This window comes from Cavenderia fasciculata, assembly GCF_000203815.1.
Source record: "Cavenderia fasciculata unplaced genomic scaffold Scf_Dfasci-G-o-33e01.r1-3, whole genome shotgun sequence".
NCBI lineage: Eukaryota > Evosea > Eumycetozoa > Acytosteliales > Cavenderiaceae > Cavenderia > Cavenderia fasciculata.
This window is the reverse complement of record NW_004457734.1, coordinates 756,006-778,983: the sequence shown is the minus strand read 5'-3', so window position 1 is coordinate 778,983 and position 22,978 is coordinate 756,006. Positions and strand designations below refer to the sequence as shown.

General features: G+C 33.1%; 8 protein-coding genes and 2 non-coding genes across 10 annotated transcripts; 5 read left to right on the top strand and 5 right to left on the bottom strand.

The window, feature by feature from the left end:
- Positions 1-111: 111 nt before the first annotated feature.
- Positions 112-1,634, top strand: DFA_04534 (uncharacterized protein; the record flags this gene model as incomplete). Its single annotated transcript, XM_004360207.1, has 4 exons — positions 112-365; positions 630-715; positions 798-1,572; positions 1,595-1,634. 4 exons carry the CDS (start codon positions 112-114, stop codon positions 1,632-1,634), a joined length of 1,155 nt encoding a protein of 384 aa, XP_004360264.1.
- A 100-nt stretch (positions 1,635-1,734) lies between these two features.
- Positions 1,735-2,365, bottom strand: DFA_04533 (uncharacterized protein; the record flags this gene model as incomplete). Its single annotated transcript, XM_004360206.1, has 2 exons — positions 1,735-2,037; positions 2,111-2,365. The coding sequence occupies 2 exons, from the start codon at positions 2,363-2,365 to the stop codon at positions 1,735-1,737; spliced, it is 558 nt and encodes a 185-aa protein (XP_004360263.1).
- A 262-nt stretch (positions 2,366-2,627) lies between these two features.
- Positions 2,628-3,128, top strand: DFA_04532 (uncharacterized protein; the record flags this gene model as incomplete). Its single annotated transcript, XM_004360205.1, has 1 exon — positions 2,628-3,128. The coding sequence occupies one exon, from the start codon at positions 2,628-2,630 to the stop codon at positions 3,126-3,128; it is 501 nt and encodes a 166-aa protein (XP_004360262.1).
- A 1,075-nt stretch (positions 3,129-4,203) lies between these two features.
- On the top strand, positions 4,204-5,590 carry DFA_04531 (uncharacterized protein; the record flags this gene model as incomplete). The annotated part of the gene is made up of 2 exons (XM_004360204.1): positions 4,204-4,457; positions 4,540-5,590. 2 exons carry the CDS (start codon positions 4,204-4,206, stop codon positions 5,588-5,590), a joined length of 1,305 nt encoding a protein of 434 aa, XP_004360261.1.
- Positions 5,591-5,672: 82 nt separating this feature from the next.
- DFA_04530 (uncharacterized protein) lies at positions 5,673-6,404 on the top strand (the record flags this gene model as incomplete). Its single annotated transcript, XM_004360203.1, has 2 exons — positions 5,673-5,747; positions 5,844-6,404. The coding sequence occupies 2 exons, from the start codon at positions 5,673-5,675 to the stop codon at positions 6,402-6,404; spliced, it is 636 nt and encodes a 211-aa protein (XP_004360260.1).
- Positions 6,405-8,027: 1,623 nt separating this feature from the next.
- DFA_04529 (protein kinase) lies at positions 8,028-11,560 on the top strand (the record flags this gene model as incomplete). The annotated part of the gene is made up of 5 exons (XM_004360202.1): positions 8,028-8,134; positions 8,530-8,651; positions 8,749-9,323; positions 9,395-9,556; positions 9,629-11,560. The coding sequence occupies 5 exons, from the start codon at positions 8,028-8,030 to the stop codon at positions 11,558-11,560; spliced, it is 2,898 nt and encodes a 965-aa protein (XP_004360259.1).
- Positions 11,561-11,766: 206 nt separating this feature from the next.
- Positions 11,767-11,838, bottom strand: DFA_04528. The gene has a single exon. It is a non-coding gene; the product is annotated as a tRNA-Asp (tRNA).
- Positions 11,839-12,321: 483 nt separating this feature from the next.
- DFA_04527 (uncharacterized protein) lies at positions 12,322-14,800 on the bottom strand (the record flags this gene model as incomplete). Its single annotated transcript, XM_004360201.1, has 3 exons — positions 12,322-12,383; positions 13,824-13,887; positions 14,228-14,800. 3 exons carry the CDS (start codon positions 14,798-14,800, stop codon positions 12,322-12,324), a joined length of 699 nt encoding a protein of 232 aa, XP_004360258.1.
- A 2,258-nt stretch (positions 14,801-17,058) lies between these two features.
- Positions 17,059-17,132, bottom strand: DFA_04526. Its single transcript has one exon. It is a non-coding gene; the product is annotated as a tRNA-Val (tRNA).
- Positions 17,133-18,712: 1,580 nt separating this feature from the next.
- On the bottom strand, positions 18,713-21,726 carry DFA_04525 (uncharacterized protein; the record flags this gene model as incomplete). The annotated part of the gene is made up of 4 exons (XM_004360200.1): positions 18,713-19,512; positions 19,586-20,131; positions 20,212-20,312; positions 20,387-21,726. The coding sequence occupies 4 exons, from the start codon at positions 21,724-21,726 to the stop codon at positions 18,713-18,715; spliced, it is 2,787 nt and encodes a 928-aa protein (XP_004360257.1).
- Positions 21,727-22,978: the final 1,252 nt, after the last annotated feature.

The window sequence follows — 22,978 nt, the reverse complement described above, 5'->3', positions numbered from 1 at the left end:
TATATCTCTTTATCTTTAATAATCAGTTAGCTTTAATTAAAAACTATACTATAGTGTTAGCACAATATATATATATTAAATTTATGATTACAACAACAACAATAGACTATGATGGGATCATTTATTGAGAATATTCAACCACCTCCAACATTATCAACTACAACAACAACTACAACAACAACAACAACTATATCAAGTAATAGTATTAATAAAATAGTAGAACAACATATGAAAGAAGAAACTCAACAAGAAGAAGAGACAATATTGTACCAAAAACAAATTATAGAATTTATAGAAAGAGAAAGAGACTATAGATTACAACAAGTTTGGGAAAAGTATGATTATGATGACTGTGATGCAGTGTCGTATATAGTGTCATATATATTGTCAGAGTTGGCTGATGTGGGAGACGAGATATTTGATCCGAGCAATGCAGCCGCAGCTGCAGCCATGCCTGCATCGTCCAAAGCGTTTTACAACCAAATGGGCGACAAACCAACCATCTCTATCTTGGACTACCTCAAGCGACTCAACCAATACATTGGGTGCAGCAAGACGTGCTACATTGTCGCCCTCATATACATGGACAAGCTGATGGCACGCAAAAACTACCCCATCAACAAACTAAGCATCCATCGCATGTTTTTCGGTTGTATCCTAGTCTCTACTAAATTCTATGATGATTATTTCTATCCCGTTCATATTTATTCAAGAGGTAGGTTTGTATAGATAGAGAAACTCAAAATACACCTCTAGCACAATTATTAATAATTAAATATACTATATACTATATATAGTTGGAGGAATAACACCTCAAGATACAAATACGATGGAACGTAGAATATTGGAGGATTTGGAATTTAATATATTGGTTTCGACGGCTGAATTTGACAGATATATGTGGTCTCTTGACGGACGGGGATTGATAGAGTCGGAGATTGCCAATCAAAAGGCTGATCCAGAGTCGGATGAAGAGGGGGAGGAGGGAGAGGCATGCCTCGTAGTAGAGACTGAACAAGAAGAGATGGAACGACGAGAACAACAAAAACTAGCCAAACAAATGATGGAAGAACAAAAGATTATCAAACATCAACAACAACAGGTACTCATCATGCAACAACAACAACAACATCAAGAAACCCAACAGCAACTTTGGAAGCATACTGCCAACCACAACCACAATGATGGAGGTCATGAAGTACCGTCATCATCATCATCTGATATATTAATTGGTCGATTTAGAACCAACAAGAAACGAAACAGCTATCATCACTCACCATCACGTCGGCCAACTTCATTGACCACTCTTCCATTGGATCAACACCAATACATCATTCAACAACAACAACAACATTATCTACAACCACACCAATCATTTAAACTAAGAGAGAAAACTAGATCAGCGTCCATGTCGTCACGTCAAAGTGTGATTGTTGGAGTACCATCACTTGGTGGTGGATCGGCTGACTCTTCTCCATTTCAAGGTGCAGTCAACAATAATTCATCCAACACAACAACAACAACAACAACACCAGATGATATATTATTCCGAAACATGTTTCCACAACAACTGTATATCTCTCCATCTCTAAAGAATCGTTATCGAAGTAGTTCCTATTCCAAGATTAAATTGAGTGAATAAACCAACCAACCAACCAACTAACCAACCAAACCAACCAACCAACAAATATTTGTAAATAATATATAATATATAATATAGGATTACTATTACTATTATAAATAACCCTTTACAGCCATTGCATTTAATATTTCTTTTTCAAGTGATACAGTATCAACAATATTTTGGTTATCTACAATTCTATACATTTGTTTTGCTACATCTTGATTAAAGAATTCTCTATTTGGATAATAGAGTTTCTTTTGTTCTTGTTCTTCTGCCGCAGTGTCAAAGGTGATTTCTTTTCCTTTAACCAATGATTTAAATCTTTCAATCTTTTCATCATCTGCATTAATCATAACCACAAACATTTCTTTTGATTCCAAACAAATCCCAAATTGTTTTAATACTTCTTTTATCTAAATACATATAAAGAGATTATGTTAATACAAAGAATAAGAATTGATTGATTTGATTAGAGTGTGTACAAACATTATTTGAAGGAGATAATCTAAATACAAGTTCAGAATGAATATTTGAAGTAAGAGGTTTCGATTGAACAAGTGCCGATGATATAGCCATCAACAGTTGACGATCATCAAATATGACCGATGCATTGATGAGTGCCCATTCAGGATCTCTGTGTTGAACCGTCTTTAACAAATCATCTATATTCTCTATACTCTTATACATCATAATAGTAATATCTTTTTTCTCTTTTAATATATCTATTGTATATTTTCTCATCTTCTAAATCTATCTATCTATCTATCCTTCCTTCTATATATATATCTCTCTCTCTCTATATTAATATATTAATTAATAAGTGACTCTAGATTAATGATCGTTCATGATTAATCTGTCTTGTCTCTAAAATAATTTGAATAAAATTCATTTTCATAGTTAGGGGTGGCGAAAGCGACGAATCATTTGAAAAGTAGTAGTTATACAAATATAGATATATATATATATAGATATATTTAAGAGAGAGAGAGAGATAATAGAGAGAATGGGTAAAAAGAATAATAACAATAAACAACAACAAAAGACACCAAATTTATTAGATAAAGAAGATGATTATTTTTTAGAGTCTGTTGAAAAGGCTTTGAAAGAGATATTTGCAAGATACGACAAGGATGGTGACGGAGCACTATCTATTGAAGAATTGAATGCATTTGCTATCGGGTGCAATGGACAAGCATTTGATCAAGACAGTATAGAATCGATTCAAGAGTCATTCGATGTCACCGACGACGACAAACAATACTTGACACTCAAAGGATTCATGGAGATGTATCTATTACAATCATCTGCAGAACCAGAGGAAACTTGGAAAGATATTAAAAAGCATGGTTATAATACTGACTTTAAATTGACTACAACTACAACTACACCCAGTACCAGTACCACTACCACCAACACTGCTTCTTCCTCTGATTCTTCTTCTTTAGTTTCGACCTCAACTCAAATAAATGATAATAATACCGAAGACCAATCTTCTTCGTCTTAAGATATTTAACGGTGAATAAAAAAAATTGTTACGACCTTTAGATTTATTTTAAAATACCCTCATCTCTCCTCCCTCTCTTTCTCTCTCTCTCTTTCTCTCTTACCCTCTCCTCTCTCTATAATGTTCGTCGGAGTTTTTACCTGATTTGTGCAAAGATTGCAACATTTCGGCACCATCCTAGGCAATTGACAGACCGACAGGATACCACGGTTTGAAATGGAATGCAAACCACAAATGCAATTGTAAATTTCGCGGGTACCACCACCCACCATGCCTCGACATGTCAACGAAATTAATCGTGAATCTCAACACTTGAACCTAAAACGGTTCAACTTTTGAAAAAAAAAACAAAAAAAAACAACAAACAAAAAATGGAGGACCTGTTTTGACAAGTACAATGAGATAGAGAGAGCGTGTTGAGGTTTGTTGAGGCGCTCAACACTCACTGCATACCCCTCCAACAAACATCCATCGCCATCATCATTTATTCGCTCTTTAGAGCTTCTCTATCGTGACCACCCCACGACATATAGTATAACGACCTACACACTCTATATTTATAAACCCCCCACCCCGACCTGCACCAATCCCTCCCACCCTCCCCCTCGTTTTAAGTTCATCAAACAGTTTGTTGCATTTGCAAATGTAGATGATCACAAGAGAAAGGAGGAAAGAGAGCCAAGAAGTCAAGTCAAGTCATTTGTTTGAAATTTAAAAAAATAATAATTATTATTTATATAAGTAGTAGTTTAGTTTAGTTTAGTTAGTTAGTTAGCTATAGTACCGGCGCCGGGTCAATACCAACTTGCAATAATCATCACTTCACTCAACGTCACTACTGTCAACACCCCCACTTCATTGAAGAATATCCAACCCCCCATCCAACCACCACCACACAGACAGGTAAACAGACACACCTTCATCTTGACCAACCTGATCTTCATCATTAAAATCATCACTCATCCAACCAACTATATTTATCCATCAGTATTCACTATCCAGTTGTTTGCATTCCTAAAGCAAATGAAGCTCCAACAACTACAACTTCTGTCCAATTAAAAAAAAAAAAAAGAAAATGGATCAACAACAACAACAAGAAACATTTAAAAAGGAAAGGTTAAAATTGTGGACACAATCTTTACAATCAAGGTTTGAATTAAATACAGATATAAATAATTCTAAAAAATGGGTTGCCATTCAACTTCAAAATAATAATCAAAATAATCAAAATAATCAAAATAATAATAATGATTCAATCATTAAATACTGGAAATCAAATAGAGATGATTTAAATAGTGTAAATTCTAAATTTGAAATCATAATTGAAAAGTAAATTGACCAACCAATCAAAATCTCGAGTACAAACAACCATTTATTAATTCTATTTTATTTTTCTACAATTTATATATAGGAATCCTATCAATGTATCACACTTTATAGCAGACCAAACAAAATATTGTTATTGGAATAGGTTATTGACAGATTGTAGTTTGGTTTGTGATTTGATTGATTCTAGTTTGGCTAAATCATTCCAACACTCCGCATTGATGTATGCAAAACCATCGGTTAGATTGCCAGGTAGAGATGTATGCTTTATGAAATATATAGGACCACATCCTACAATTGAAGATGGGTTTGTGGTTAGTCTCAAATCAGTATCAACTCCTCTTTGTCCACCCACCGCAGATAATACTCGAATGTCAATAGACTATGGATTTTCAATTGAACCTTTTAGTGACAATGGATTGGAATATTCACGAGTAACTATTTGTCTTGGCATTGACTTTAAAAATGCTAAAGCCCAAGTTGGTCCTCTGGATAATTGGACAACTCATTATATACAAGACTACCAAACACACTCAATTCAATTGGTTGAGAAATTGAAAATATTCTCAGAGATGGAAACCAACAATCCAACACTAACCATTCAACAACAAAAAAATTCAAAAAAGAAAAAGAAACCTACAAACAAAGAACAACAATCAACTAGTACACTCTCTCCTCCACCTCCACCACCTCTTCCAACAACAACATCTTCAGATTTAAAATCAATGAAAAAAATCATATTTATTGATAATAATAATATATTTCATAAAAAGAAAAAGGCAGGTCATAAAGGTCAATTTTCAAATGACATCGATGTAGAAGAGATTGATCAATTTACAAGTTTTAAAAAGATTTTTGAAAGTCCATTTTTCTCAATCAATCCACACCAGAAATGCCAAAATATTACAAATTGGGTAAACTCCCCAGCAGCTGAGGAATTTATAAACTCTAATCAATCAATCAATCAAAATATAACTTATAAATCAACTATTTATCCTTTTCAAGAAATGAATAATATATTTGGTTTTAATCATATTAATAATAATATTAATAATAATAATTTATTAACATCAACAACAACTACTACTACTACATCTTCTTCTTTCTTCTTCTTCTTCTACTACTACAACAAATGAAAAATTAAATTTAAATCATTTAGTTGGTACATTGGAATCAAGTAATGATGGTGATGATGATGAGAATAGAGTACTGGATAATATGGTAAATGAAATTCAAGATTATATTCAAAGACAATCAAATTCCCAATCAGATTTTTATTTTATTTATTCAGTTGTATGTACACACATATAAATATATAACTCTATCTACCAACCTATTTATTTGTTAACCAATTTGTTTGAATCATTCTATATTTATATATATATATAGACAATTAAATGTAAATTTTCAACCAATATTGTAATGAATTCACATTTTGATTCAAATCATAGAAGTAAAGCACATCCATTTGGAAAAGTTACAAGTGGTTATGAGAAATCAGATCATGCAACCTTTAAAATTGAATTTAATAGTCATACTACAACACCAAACTTTAATGTTTCAATTAAAGTTACAAAAATTGAAGAAACTTTGGTTGAACCAAAAAAGATTACAATTTTAGAAGAACATGGAAATGGAGATTTAATTTTATTTCATAATCAATTAAATCATTCTGATCACTCTATCATTGATCAAATGGATATTATCTTTTTTTTTAGAAATAATAATTGGATTTGGAAAAAAATATCATCATCAGAGCTGAATCAATCATCCATATTGACATCACCATCAACAACCACTCAAACCAAACAAACAACCTTTTCATTTTACGATCAATTCATCCAAACTATACTTGGTAACTATTTTCCCATCATTGAAGAATATCAAAGACAATCAACAATCAATCACAACAACAACAACGACAACAATAAAATTTATAATTTAATTTAAAAAAATTAATAATTTATTTAAATTATTTATTTCCAAGGACACATTTAAATGTGAAGTGAACATTCCACATTATAATGTGCCATTTTTGTGTTTTGGCACCTCATAAAAAGACTTTTTTTTTTATCTGATCTATAATCTGTGTCTTTTTTTCGATTTTACAATGGCGCTCCAAAAAAAGAACAACTGAGGAGGTACTTGCAAGTAATACCCCCAGTACCCCATGACATGACATGGACAATGGAGATGATGATGATCAGTCGTTTTAAACCATGGTTTACTCGTGCATGTCCTGGTTTGTTTCCTCGTGGCCACCACCTCACAACCGTGAAACAAAAAACCCAAAAGCGAGAGGAGTCTCACTCCACTTTCCACCAAAGACCTCCTCTCCTTTTATTTTTTAATTTTTTCGCTTAGAGATCTTGATCAAGGCAATTGTGGGCACCCACGCAAATATCTACCACACAACCTGATCGGCGCGATTTGCCTATATTTCAGCACGATCGAGGATACCCACACATTTTTTTAAAATTAGTGTACTTTTGTTAGAGCAATCTCGTCGTCTCTCTCCAGTACAACATCACAAATCACCCACCCACTATTCTTCTTTATGTTGGCTTGGTTCTATCTATCCATCTATCTATCTATCACTTCACACACAAACAACACACACTACACAAACTACTCTTTTTATATATTATTATTAACGCATCCACATCCATCCCATCTATATTATTATTTATCACATTTTAATAATTCATAACTACTAAATAATAATAATAATATATATATATTTATATTTGTTTGTTTTTGATTGTTTGTTTGGTTAGTTTTAGATAGCATAAATAAAGATCAACAACAACAACATAAGAGAAGAAGAACCCAAATTCAGCACCACCACAACCCATCCACAACAATAATCGTAGTGGCTAGATTTGCGAAAAACAAAAAGGCAATTGCACTTTGAAAAACCGCAAAAGAGCGCAAACTCGAACTTTTTTTTGCGGCGGCTTTGCAACAAACAAATCGATCTCCTCATCACACCCACAACAACGCAAAGGGTCGCTTCATAGTTTTTAAATTATCATAAAAATCATTTATTATATTCATAGTGTCTCTCTCTTTCTTACATTACATTTTATCTCTTCCTACTTCTTCTTCTTCTTCCTTTTCTTTTAAATTCATCATTCATTCATACTCATTGCAAATAAGAAGAATATCTGTCATATCATTATTATTATTATACCCCATCTTTAACTTAAATTAAAATAGTGGCAGCAGAAGATAAAACACACATTAGCAATACTTAATAATATTAATAATATCAAAAGAAGAAAGAATCATTTACAACAACAACAACAAACCATAGTTTATATTTATTTATTTATTTATTTCGAAAACGAAACGATTGATACGATACGACTTATCATCGACGACGACGACGACAACCCACCAAAAAAGTAGTCATTACTTTAGTTCAACTGTGTATCTCTAGTTGTAGATATACAGTATACCCCACCCAACAAACAGTTAGCTAGCGAGCTATTTAGTATTTAACAACAAGTACTACTATCGACAGACACACAAACAAACAAACACACCCGACAGAGAGAGAAAGAAGGAGAAATGATCTCAATTTCAACAGGTGGTGATGAAGAATGGGATAAATGGTATAACCCAAGTGACGTAGATCATGAAAGAGATAATGAAGTATTATATCAACTTTTAAAAAGGTATGCAAATATACACATCATTCATTCATTCATTCATTAGCAGCAAAGTAAAGCAAAGACAACAGTCTACTTTATCTATTTTTAAAAAAAAAGAAGCAAACACACGAGAGAAGAGGCTCTTTGGTTTTTTTTTTTTTTTTGGATACAAAAATCTTCCAGAAAATATCTTATTTTGGCAAAGCGAAAGAGCGAGCATAGCGGGGCGGGAATTTTAAAATACCTAAAGTAGAGGAGAGAGGAGTAGTGCGGGCTTTTCACAAAAAAGAACATCAATCCAACATCCAACAACAACAAGTTTTAATTTTTTTTAAAACTTCCGATTCATTCCGATAATATCAATCATCCAATCAAACTAACATAACCATTTTTTATTATGATAAATTAATTAACTTTAGGGGATGTAATGGAGATTTAGAAGGTAGAGAAAATGAACAATTAAAACTTTTAATGTTGGAACAATCCATCGAAGATAGAACCAAAGCACAATATAGAGCAAGGCATTCAATTTATCCAACTGGTAAGAAGAAAAAGAAAGAGATTTCTAAAAGATCAACATTAATCATCATTTTCTAACCTTTTTTTACTCTTTCTTTTTTTCTTTTTTTTTTCTTTAGAAAATGATAAATCACAAATACATTTTTCAAAATATCATATTGATTTTGGATTTAAAGAAGGTGAAAAATGTAAAGTTGGAGTTATATTAAAGGATAAATTTAGAATGAGTAACAAGGGGTCATCCAAAGTATCATACAGTATCTCTAATATCCCAGTACACTCTAATAATATAAAATTGACGTTTACTCCATCGTCTGGAACCATTAAAAAGAATTCAGCATTGGACATTCAAGTAGAGATGGTGGTGTTGTGCACTACCAAGGTTCGTGAGCTCGTTGCCATGGACATTGCCAACAGTGGACGTCATCTCTTGTCGATCAAGATTGATTCCAAAATGTCACAAGTACTCGACTATAAAGAGCTGGATATTGGCAATGTCATTGGAGGTGGTGGTTATGGTGCCATCTACAAGAGCAAATGGAGAGGTCTATCGGTTGCTGTCAAAGTCATCTCTGAAATGTCTGATGGTTCTGAATTTGAAAAGGAATTGGAAATGCACAAAGAATTATTACATCATCCAAATATTGTTCATTTTGTTGGTTTTTGTGTTTCTCCAAAATGTTTAGTTTTAGAAGTATGGACAAAAAGAAAATCAAAAAATCAAAATTACAATATTAATTTTATTTCCTTTTTTTTTTTGTGTAGTTTGTTGAAGGTGGTAGTTTAGATAAATATTTATCAGATCATATAAATTATCCATTTACACCAGAGCTAAGATTAAAGATGGCTTATGATATTGCCAAAGGTATGGCATTTTTACATAGAAGTGAAATCTTACATTTAGATTTAAAACCTCAAAATTTTTTGGTATGAAACAAAAACAAATCAAAGATTTATTTTATTAAATTATTAATTGTTTCTTTTTCCTTTTTGGTTTAGGTTGTATCATTATCATTACAAGCACCAGTTTGTATTAAATTGGCAGATTTTGGTTTAGCAACTACAAGTACAAGAAGTTTTTATGGAGCAACGGTAGAGGGATCATTTTTATACATGTCACCCGAAGTGTTTACACAAAAGAAGTTTTCGAGAGCAGCCGATGTTTGGAGCTATGGAGCATGTTTGATTGAGATTCTCTCGGGCAAACGACCATACCAAGAGTATGACGAGTTGGGTTACTTGGAGCTGGCTCGTGTGCGTGAAGAGGCATTGCCACCAGCAATCCCCTCTGAAATCACCGATGTTGAAATGAGAAAGTTAATAGAGTCTTGTTTGCATCGTGACCACACCAAGCGTCCCTCATTTGAAGCGATCGAATCGTTTTTGGAGAAAAAGGCTGAAGAGGTGATTAAAATGTCTCAGACTGAGCAGACTGGTGGAAGTGGCTCGTTCTTGTCGGGTTTGGGATCTGGTAGTAGTGGCCACTCTGCCTTGTACAGCTCGTCACCACAACCCGCCTCCTTCCTCGCACATCAACCTGCACCACTGCTCGTATCAAATAACCCTAACTTTGGTCGCAAGTTGCCTCCCACACCAGGCAAGCCAGAGCAGCCAACTGCTGCCGCCACCCAAAAGACGCCCGCTCAAAAGCCCGTCCCACCTCCCAGAAACATGTTGGCACGTTCAACCGACACTGAAGTGCCCATTGTCAACAAAATGCAACGTGCCATGACCGATGTATCCATATCTGAAACACCACGTTCTGAAACCATTCCTCAACGATCTGTAACAATATCCACTCCATCTCAATCCTTTATCACTCCTACTAATCATTCAAAAGAACCAATCAATAGATTAAATAATAACAATAGTAATAGACCACCAACTCCAGCACTTATTCAACGTCCTTCTACTCCAATTCCAAAGAGTTCACCAAAATCATCTCCAAATACTTCTCCTTATCATCCATCAAATCTTGTACAATATAATAATAATAATCATCATAGTCCAACCTCTACAACATCAACTAATACTAACCATACTAACAACAACAACAAAACCAATCGAAATATTTCAAGTTTACAAGATGTTGAAGATTACTATGAAACATCAGAGGAAGAAGAAGAAGAAGAGGAGGAACAAGAAGAGGAACAACAACAACAACAACAACAACAAAACTATACAAAACAACAAAAGACAATTCCAATTCCAATTAAAACAAAGAATGCATCAACTCCACAAATTCAATCACTTTTAAATCATCGTCCACCTATTAGAGCTTCTTCAGCTGTAGAGTTTACTCGAAATGGTAATCAACAACAACAAGCATCATCTGCTCCATCTGCTTCATCTGCCCTACAAGGATCAAAGGGTGTAGTTGGTGATTTAATCAAACAACATTCCGAACCAAAGAATGGTGGTAGCAGTAGCAGTAACCTTTCAAAGAGCGACGATTCAATGGATATTACCAAATTCTCTGAACTTAGAATGCGTTCATTACGTGTCCTAAAAGACCTTTACATTTCGTTTACAGAGATTATCAGATCGTTTAGCGATGTGACAACGTTGAAACAATGTATCGAGCTCGGTCAACACATTAGAGATTTCAAAAAAAATGTAGAGTTGCTTTGCATTGAGCATCTTCATGTTGGATGGGACGCCATCAACGAACACGTCAAACAATTGGGCAAAAAGTCAGAGATTAAGAATTTAATCTCGCCGCCTCCACACCACTTTGACGGCGATACGTACAACAAGGTTGCCCAGTTTAGAGACGCTGCCGTTACAGTCGGTGAATCTGGTTTGGATCAACTCTTTTACCTCATGGCCAAATTATCTCCAACCGTCAAGGATAAACCAATCACTGCTAGCGATAAAGAAGTCATCCTACAAATTGCTAAAATTACTAGGGCCATTAAATTACATAAATAATCCATTGAAATAATAAATCTTTCAAATATTTTTTTTGGTTAATGAAACTCAATCACATCGTTTTTTTTTTGAAAAAAAGAGCAAACGACAGCAGCAAACGACAGCAGCAAACGACAGCAGCAAACGACAGCAGCAAACGACAGCAGCAAACGACAGCAGCAAACGACAGCAGCAAACGACAGCAGCAAACGACAGCAGCAAAAAATCTCCCCTTCCGAGAATTGAACTCGGGCCTTTCGCGTGACAGGCGAAAATCCTCACCACTAGACCAAAAGGGAATTTTTGATGTCTAATTTTGAAAAATACGATATTTGAACCCCCAGTCGACCATCCTCGGGGCTTGGCGTGCAAATGAGTCGGGAGTGTGCTACCCCGGGAACGTAAAGGTCATAGGTTCGAATCCTGCCCTCGAACTTTACTTTTGGCGCCAACGTTTAACTTGACCACAATTGGGGGGATTGAGGAGAAAAACCATCCGACTCTAGGGATCTAGAGACAGGACACCCCCACGGAAGGATGACCGGGTTAGTTTCCCCTTCTCAGTAGGAGATTGGGTAGCCAGACTGCAACAAGTAACGGGAAGGTAGTGGAGGACCTACTGGGCCGTCGCGATAGAAAGCCATCTGACATCTCAAATACAATATGCAACACGTAAAGACGAGTGTCCACAATGGGGAGTAAATCGGCGCGAGAGTTGAGAGCGGCAGTCGGTCTTGGAAGCCCCCAAGGCATAAGGTTTCACCGCAAGTATGGTACTAAAATTAGAAGAAGATGGGTGTCATATATGCGTCAACACCATCATCTTCTTCTATTCTCTCTTCATCTATCAATAATAATATTAATAATATAATAATTTACTAAATAATAATAACATAGAATAATTATATAACACAATATTACAGCCTATAGTGCTGTGAAAAAAAAAAAAAAAAAAAAAAAAAAAAAAAAAAGCGATATCTTTAACCAATTTATTTTTAGAACAAGCAACAAAGCAGCAGCTCGGACATGGTGTGCTGACGCACAATTAAATAAGTAACGCACTTTGCCTCCGGCGCGTGCTATAATGACCAATTATTTTTATATTATTATTTCTCTTTAGTTTAATAGAGTAAGTAGAGTAGATAGAGTAAAAAAAAAAGTTAGAAAAAAAAAGAAAAAAATAAAAAAAAGAAAAAGTTCCAAAATTTACTCTATTCATTTCTACAATTTTTATTCTTAAAAAAACCAAAAATAAAGAAATAGAGGAAGTAGGGGGAATAGAACGAAAATAAAAGATTGGAAAAAAGAAAAATAAAGAGGTTTGTAAAAAAACCAGGAATAAATAAAGAAGAGGAAAGAAGGAAAACAAAAAGTAAAAAAAAGTTTTTTTTAGGTTTATTGGTGATCTTGAAGAGAATGACTAAAAGTTCATTCTTTCTTGATGGTTGCTAGTTTTTTTTGTATTTGATCAACCTTGATTTTTAATGGATTGGCTGACAATCATTGATGGAGGTAGATAAATGTTTAAACTATAGCTATAGCTTTAGCATCCACTGTCGCAAGAGTTCATACAAGGCGTATTCATTGGGTGACAGAATGAGCAACAAGTTAGGACAGCTTCAGCCTCTGCAGCAGCAGGATTGATCATACAAATAAAAGCAATCAAAACTAAGATTAAAAGGATGCAATACTTGAATTCCATCTACAGTCATCCAAAAAAAAAGAAAAGAAAAAGAAGAAGAAGAAAAAGAGAATAATCCAATTAGAAAATATAATAATAATTAAAATAATAATAATAATAGAATATTATTATCTGGGGATCATTCATTCCACTTACGATTTGAATTATTGGTTGATTATTATATAGTTAAGTTTAGGAAACACAAAGAGAATGATTTTAAAAGTATGGAAAAGTGATCGCTTAAATACTTGTTGGTCTTTCTCGCTCTCTCTTTCTCTTTTGTCATAACCAATCCAAAAAGACCAACATTCAACTCCTCACTCACATTCATCTAACCTCTATACATACTACTATGTACATGTTAGGGGACCCCAAGATAATGTGAACAGTCTGAAAAACTTATATATAAATATATTTGGGAGGTAGGAATTGCAAATTGGTTTGCAAATTGGTTAGAAACTCAAAGGTTTATATCATTCACTTACTTAAAAGCAAGCACCAACCCAACCCATTCAGATGACAAACTACAATCTCTACCTTTAAAGTATCTCTCTCTCTCTCTCTATATATATATAACCACCCAATATAAATGACGGTAATAACAACAATCCATTGATGTTAATACATCCAATCCAAATGGCAAAATTTCAACATCTAATACTACACCCTACATGGAATGAAATTTCATTCACAGTTTTAAGTGTTACTATTTACTATTGCTTTTTGTTCACATAATACAACACCATGCGTTGTGGTTTTATCATCATTGTATTTTTAACAACAATTGTTAAATGTTATTTATTTTGATTGATTTGGTTGACTGACTAGTATGTGTTATTACTATTGCCAAATAATTGTTCAAAAAATAAATAGAACACTTCTATTCAATTTTGGTATTTGAACATTTCCCTGATAAGATAATTATTGTTGATGATGATACCCAATTTTATTGTTAGAATCAATTAATTAATTATTAACTTAAGTACTATTTTAATGTTATGTTTTACATTCCCTCTAGTTGATGTATAAACGTGATCACCACTTATTGATATCTTGATATGTGGTGGCAGTTTTGATTCAATTCTGCTCATCTTGTCCAATGGCACAAGATCATCTCTTTCTATACCTATTTCTTCTTTTAATGATTCTGGTGTTAGATAGACTTTATTGATTTTTGGATAGATACTGATCATTGCATTATAAAAGCAATCATTCCTGTATCCATACCCTCCTGCTCTTAAACCTATATCTGTCTCTGGTAAAATATAAAAAAGAATAGCACCAAAGTAAGGAGGCTCTTCCACAGGATCTCCATCGTATTCATCAGGATTGAACAAGTCAACTGGATCACCAAAGTTGGTAAACTTTCCTGGTCTCCATTTAGTTTCATTATTAGTTCCGAAAGGAAGTAATACACTAATTAAACCTCTACCTCTTCTTTCTAAAGCATCAGATAGTGCTTGTGCTCTCAATACTACCTCTTCTCTTGAGAAATTCCTTCCTGTATATTTAATCTGTAAACTCTTTCTTTTTCTTTTTATAACTGGTAGGTCAGATATTTCTCTTCTTATTTCTGTCATTCTTTATACAAGTAATAGAAAATAATATTTATATCATTTTGAATAAAATAATATAAAAAAGAAAAATCGTACATGACGAAATTTTTCCTGTGGTTGTTCGTATTGTTATGTTGTTGATTGATGTTTTGATGAGATGTTGATGATGTTCATTTCCAATTGTAATAGTAATGTGAATACTGTTTTCAAACTGTATCGACTTGTTGTAATGATAATTAAATTCCACCTATTAATTATAATTCCTATTGTTTCGATACTGTTTTACTACTGTATTCACAAACTATAGTCTTTATTCATTCATTATTTGAGGTGACTTTCTGAGCTGGAAAAACTTTTAAAAATCTCTAAGTATGAATCGTACATGACGAAATTTTTCCTGTGACAGAACGATATAAGATAGATAATCATGGTGTAGACACAACCACCAACCATTACTCGACACACACATACATATGGATGGTGACACTGGGCACTCCCTCCAAGAGTCACGATCTGGTCACTAATCTAACAAAAGAACTATGGATCGTAACTCACAGAACCGTTCAGCCCCCCTCGATTCAACAGGTAAAGAAGCTTCCCGTCGTATTGATGAACAAATAGAACTAATAGCTCCCACCAAGACTTGCCATTTTTGCTTGGATGGAAATAGAACAGACATTTGGCACCCCAAAAAACAGATTGGACTTGTTTCTTCTTTGGAAACTCAGTTCCCATTGCTGGTCAAACAAAGACTTCAATCAATAAAACTTCGCAATCGAAAGAGTAGTGCTCCACCCTACAGGTGGATGCCACGAAATGAGATGCTTAAAAAAAAAAAAATCGACCATCCTCCTTCCTAACTAAAACTAACCACTACCTAACAACTACTCCAAATTAAACAACAATAATAATTAAATCATTAAATTATAAATAAACAATATGACTTCAGCGGTGATGAAGAGGTCAAAGATTTTATTAAAAAAAAAAAAAACAGTCGACCGATTTGTATCGGGTAGATCATAACTATTGAGGTTGTGTAATATTGGATCGTCCTGAGTATGACGTTAAACTACTCCACTGTCCTTTTTATCGATTCCCCCCATAGGGTATATTATTGAAGTTGAAATGGATACTTTTTTGTTTGACTGTGCTATTTAAGTATAAGAGTTAGATCTGGTAAAGATAGTGGGCATTAATTTAAAAATTAAAAGGAGACTAAACTGTCTGCATTAAATATCTATATTTATATGTGTTGATAATTGTTGCCGTATAGAATAGATGGGGAATATAATCTTTAAGCAAACTATCCGATTTCATTGTGATTTGATAGTAGGATTCAAAAAAAATGGTCCACATTATCAGAGTAAACAAACAATGGAAATGACGGTGGTTGTAATTAGGAATTCATTTTTAACACATACGAACCCCACAACTAGAGAGGGGAGGTTAATTTCGTACAGTTATACATGTGTGGGATTTCCTTTAATATTCTGTCAAAAAAAAACTGTAACGGTAGTATCTCTCATTCAATTTTTCCAAATTGATCTTTGAGCGTAACCTTTTGTTAACAAATCCTATTTCAGGTCGCCAATAATAGCAAATATGGATGGGATTTCAAACTTATTTTTTCGATTGTAGTAACTTGATTTAAAAAGAAAAATTAAATTGTTATTGTACTAAAATTGGGGTTTCAATAAATTACATTGGGAGACCGTATTTGGAAATTTAATCAAATTGGAATATTATAGACCCATTGTAGATAAGGAAATTGAATAGATCATTTTAAAAATATAATTTAATAGTATGTTTATCCCAATAATTTGCAATCAAAAAGACTTTTTTTACGAACTCCTGTCTACCCGTTCAAAACACATATGGTTGTAATATTTATTGTTTCTTTTATCGAGTAGGAGCTTCCAAAAAAAAAAAAAGAGAAATCGGCAAAAAAAACAAAATTCCAAGATTTTTAAGTCGTGTTTCGATCAGGATTCGGTAGAAATAGGATAAAACGATAGAAGACAGGAGAACTGTAACTACTATATAACTATGTGATATCTATATCACAGGAAAAATTTCGTCATGTGCGATTTAAAAATCTCTAAGTATGAATCGCACATGACGAAATTTTTCCTGTGTATGTGAGGATTAGATAATATAATAAGATAATGAATGTTTATTGAATATGTTTGGGTTTAAATACTCGCTGGGAGCAGAGTAGTATGACACTATGCTCACAAGAACCAAAATCTGGAAAAAATATAACGGAGGCCAGCAAAAAGGTTTATCAAGAATGGGAATCGAACCCATGACCCAAACCGTGTTAAGGTTTTGTGATAACCAACTACACCATCCTGACTTTAAGATGTTTGCATTGCTAAATCAACCGTGATCATCGCCAAAATTCCCCGAGGTTCAGGCTGTACCCAAGCCAGCAATGGAACCAGACAAAAGAGGAAGAGTACCTCTCAAACAAGTGTACCTTCAAAGGCTGACCATAGCCAACGAAAAGTGGAATGTGTACGACCCGACCCCAGGCCAAAAGATCTTAGCAACCGATGACAGAGTGTATCCAATGAATGCACTAGCTGCTCTATCTACCATCGTACTACCAAAGGGTCGAGATCTGGTTTGGAAGTATGTAACCAAATGTCTCCCGCTCGTCAGGGGTGACCCAGTCGCTTCAATCTGTGTATCGTGTGGCAAAGATGAATCTTCCAAGCATTTGTTCTTTCAATGCAAAGAGACCACACTACCAGTAAAGATACTGAAAGAGGTTACTGCTGACAATAACATTACTCCACCAGTTTGGGATATCACCCTCCTCAACCTCAAACAACCTCCAATGACTATAAACTTGATTGCTGCAACACTCGAACGAATATGGTTCCGACGTAATGATCTACGTCACCAAAGAGATGAACCATTCACTGAACAATACCTGCGAGCTAGATTGCTAAATGATATGCGACATATTATAAAAGTAAACTGGGACAAGACGTTAGAATTATGTAATCGATGGCATTTGGCTCTAATGAACCAAACCGATGAATCAGTAATACATACGATTACAGAACGAATACAAACTATCATCCTTCGATTCTCCTCCAACTACAACCATCCTACTGTCTACAAGATCGCACTACCTAGTCATTTAGAGAGGTACAAGACTCTGCGTACACTACATCTATAATCGATCACCTCAACCTCATTCTTTTCATCCTCCTCAACACCTTCATCATTTTTTTCTCTCTCTTCATCTATCAATAATAATATTAATAATATAATAATTTACTAAATAATAATAATAACATAGAATAATTATATAACCCAATATTACAGCCTATAGTGCTGAGAAAAAAAAAAAAAAAAAAAAAAAAAAAAGCGATATCTTTAACCAATTTATTTTTAGAACAAGCAACAATCCAAAACAATCCAACAAGCTTGACACTATACAAAAAGATACATGATCAACGTCCATATAACATGTATCATAGACATGGACAAACCCCAGAACAAATTAACTTTAATTCTTCTTGAGATAATCTTTATTTCTTGCTGGTCAATTAAAAAGTATAATTAATAAAACTTTGTAACTTCTGAGTACTACTCTTCCCGATAGGATCCTCGAGAACAGGAAAAGAATTACTTTAAAAAAAAATTTTCCCGCGTTTTTAGGAACAAATAACAGGTTTTCTTTTGGTTATTTTTATATATAGACTAAGATATATGGGTTCATGACTATGGGCATGGGAGACAAAAATAAAACCAATTCAATAGAATCTGCGAGATTTATCACCAACTATTAATTTATTAAACTTCATCAATACTTATGAAAGTCTTTGAATTCCTACCACTCAGTAATATATTATTAATTGTTTATAGAGTCAAAAGTAAAATGAAAAGATAAATGATTTAAAAAAAATAAATAATAAATGTTTATTCATCTGGAAGATGAGCAGCTGCAGAATAAGAGGCTGTAAGTGAAGTAGGGACCAATAGTCCTGTAAGATGTTCAGAGTTTGCCAAGTCATTTGATAATATCTCTTGTCGTTGTTGATTTGTTGTTGTTGCCTGTTGTTGAATAATTGATTCTTGTTGAGTTGGAGTGGTCGTAGTAGTAGTAGTGTTCACCTTGTTTAATTGATGTTCATCGATAACAGTTCCAGCAGGAACACCCTTTACGTTTGTAGTATCAGATGGAGGTCTCTTTGTCAATTCAGTCTTTCCAAAGTTTTCGAGTGCGCTTGCCAAACCAAATTCATACTTTTGAGGCATATGATCGGTAAACATGGTAGTGGATACGATAATCTTGTCAAATGATTTGCTGTCTACTGCTTCGGCGACATAGACACCTTTGGAGATTTTGACGATACGGTACATATTGCCAGCTGGGTACATTTGTGTTTCTCCACTTTCGCGATGCTCGACATGCGACAGATCAATGGTTGGTGACACCTTTAGAATCTTGCTCAGCTTTTTGGTGAGTTTCTCACCCAAGCCATTACCAGCCGACACAATTTGGAATCCTCTCTGTATCTTTGTCTTGCTCTGCGAAAGGATGGCGTCGAGAACCTCTTTAAGATAAAACATTGAGCAAAAAGACAAACGACTAACAATATCATTGTTCATTGAGAAACATGTAATCAACTTTTTGACTACATCATGTGTCGCCAATTCATGTGATAACATACATGGTGTACCATATGCATAACAATGAATTGGTATTTCTGGATGTGCTAAAAAAAAAAATAGAAATAAATAAATAATTAATTCTTTTTCTTTTTTTTTTCTTTTTTTTCTTTTTCTTACCATCGTAAAATAAAAAAGTAAAAAAACTAGCAACACCAGCACCCAAACTATGACCAGTAACAATGAGACGATAGCCAGGATGATTTGATAGTTGTTGTAATAGTATGTTTTCCAATTCCTGCATTTTCTTGTGACTACAAAGTAACATTCCCAAATGAGCACCTCCACCACTATAGTTGGAAGATGTACAGACGAGATCAGTGATAACATCAAAATGATTAAATGTACCACGGATAGCCAATACCACCGACTTGGTCTTATGATCAATTGCTACATAGTGTCCCGGGCTATACTTGGAGCTGAACCATTTAGTTGCAATAATATCCTTTTTATCAATACCAAGATGTTTAATGATAACTTTGGTGTTGAGTGAATCAGTTCCAGCAATTCCCTTTATCAAATTGACGGGACTACTTTCCATAATACCATAATACAATTTTCTTCCATACGTAGCAGTACAAAACTTTTGATATCTTAATCCCTCTTCCAAAAATGTTTTATCATCAACACAATTCCAATTTCTAATTACTACTTGTTTATAATAACCTAAATGAGAGAGAGAGATTAAAAGAAATTAAATAAATACATTAAATTTAAATAATATTATTTTTTTCTCTTTTACATACTATGTAATAAAGCCAAACCCATAAATATATTTAAAGTACTATATTTTTTAGATGCAAATAGTTTGTTTAATAATTCTGATATTACTTTCATTGAATATTTCCTATAAGAAAATTGACTTGAATATTAATAATTATTTTCCGAAATAGATTTGTATATATCTTTCAGTTTACATACCCTTCATCGGATAAAATATCATTATATGTAATATTATTATCATTTGAAATAAGAGGAATTGGTGGTTGTTTTGGTTGTTTCTTGTTGTGTTTATTTATTGATCCACAAGGTGATGATGATGATGATGATCTTCTTTTAAAAAAACTTAATCTTTTTTTTGATTTTTCAATTGGTTGATCTGGAACTTCAATGGTGGATTTACTAACATCATCATATTTTACTGTATCGATTGTTGTATGTGATTCAATTGTTTTTTGTTGTTGAGAATTATTGCTGGTGGAAGTTGTTTGAATTCTACAAAATACAGGACTATTTAAATTAAATGGTTGAAGTTCTGTAATAATATGAGTTTCACCGGCTTTGGTTGGAGCTGTAAATGACAATGATCCAGATAATTGAACGGGTGTATGTAGGGATGAGGAACTTGACATGGAAGCAATAGATGATGTTGAAGCAGATCCCATTTCATCAATTTCAGCTTCCAATTCTTCATCTATTTGTTCAATCTCTTCCAAATGGTCTCCATATTGGTGATCTTCCTCTTCATCTTCTTCCGATGACGATGTAGTAAAGACATCTTGATGTTTTGGATCAAATGTTGCTTCTTGTCCAAATAAAATAGTTGATTCTTTGTGATTGTCAACACCACCATCTTGTTGTTGTTTTTGGTTGTTTTTCTTTTGTTGTTGTCTTTGTAAAATATTAAATGCCGATGAATAGGATGGTGTTTCTTCATAGGTTGTTGGTATATCATTATATCTTAATTTAAATGATCCATCATCGCTATCTTCATTATCACTATTGTCTTGTTGTTCATTTGGAGGGATTCCTGAAACTGGTCCTTCAGTTTGATGACATTCTTTAATTTGTTGTTTTTGTTCTTTTGACAATGATAATGCATCTCTTAAATCAAAATAATTTGCACATAATCTATTATTCTTATCTTGTTTGGATTGATTAATTTTTGTTGTTGTTGGTGTTGATTTAATTGTAATGGTTGGACTATAGATTCTGGTATTTTCATTATTACGATTAATCTTATTTTGTTGATTTTGTTGATTATTTTTTTGATTATTTTTTTGATTATTTTGTTGTTGAATAGATTGAAAAGGAGGACTTTTAATTTTAGTTGAAGTAGAGTTTATATTTTTTGAAGAGTTGGTACTTGGAGATCCAACGATAATTTTAGTGTTGGGTGAACTGAGAATAGGTTGTACTTTTTGTTGTTCATTTTTCAGTTTCTCTTCTTCATTAAATTGATTAATGACAAATCTTCCAAATTTATTCACAAATCCATTCTCATCATCCGATGATGATGAATGATCTTCAATATTTTCCATTCTTTTTCCTCTACTTTTTTTTTTTTTTAAAAAAATACAAATAAATAAATATTAAATTATTGTACAATATAATTGATTAATAAATTGTTTTGGTTTTTAGTAATAATATTATTGTGACGATAGGATAGAATGAAAAAAATGGATTCCATTCGTTCGTTTGTTGTTCAATAATTGTTATTGATGAGAGAGAGTCATTTGAAACTGGATTTGGTAAATAAATATAAATATTTATTTATAATTATTATTTTTGTTGGTACAATCTGGAACTCTGTCATTAAAAAAAAACAAAACAATATTTAAAATATTTTTGTTTTTTTTACCAAATGAAATCTAATGACAACATGAATTGCAATTCTCTAACCTCTTCATCTTCTTCTTTTGATATTTTTTTTTATCAAACAATATAAAAAAAATATCTTTTATGGATGGTGGTGGTGGTTGTTGTTTGTTATTGTTTGGTGTTGTTTGTTGTTATTATTTACCTTTTGAGAAATTATTCCAAACAAAACTATTGATTGAACAAAACAAACTAATTAATATATTATATTATATCATAATAATAATAATAATAATAAATATCAATTTGTTGATGATGTTTCCTTCTTTTTTTTTTTAATCTATCTACAACCAACCCCCCATGCTACTCTCTATACTCTTTTTACACTAATACTACTACTCTAGAGATTATTACTATTATTTTGAATAATACGATTTTTACTATACAATTGTTTAAATTGATAAGATTGAAAAATCTGATGTTATATGGAATTGGATGGATAAGAATAAAATCGCAATTTAACCCCCATCTTATTTTTCCCCACCCCCATCTCTTTCCTCTCTGTTTAGTCTGACGAAGATCGATTAATGAATCCATTAAACACTGTGTGGTGGTGTGGGTGATATCATTCTTACGATTTTTACATACGTTAATTTTTCTCTGTTTAAACACACACTACAACTTATTATTGCATCCTCCTCTTTTGTCTAATAACTGTTATTAGATTTGTTTTTGTCAGAAGAAGAAGAAGAAGAAGTAGTAGGATGATTAGGGAGAGAGTAATCTAATCTTGTACTATATATATATATATATTTGAATAAATTAATTAATTAGTTCAATGGGGATACTACTACTACTAGTATGCTATACTCCTTTCTCCTCTCTCTGCATTGATCTCTGTTTGGGTTTGATACTTACAACCCTACAACTAATAAAAGAAGAGAAAAAAAAATAGAGAGATTACATCCTTTATCT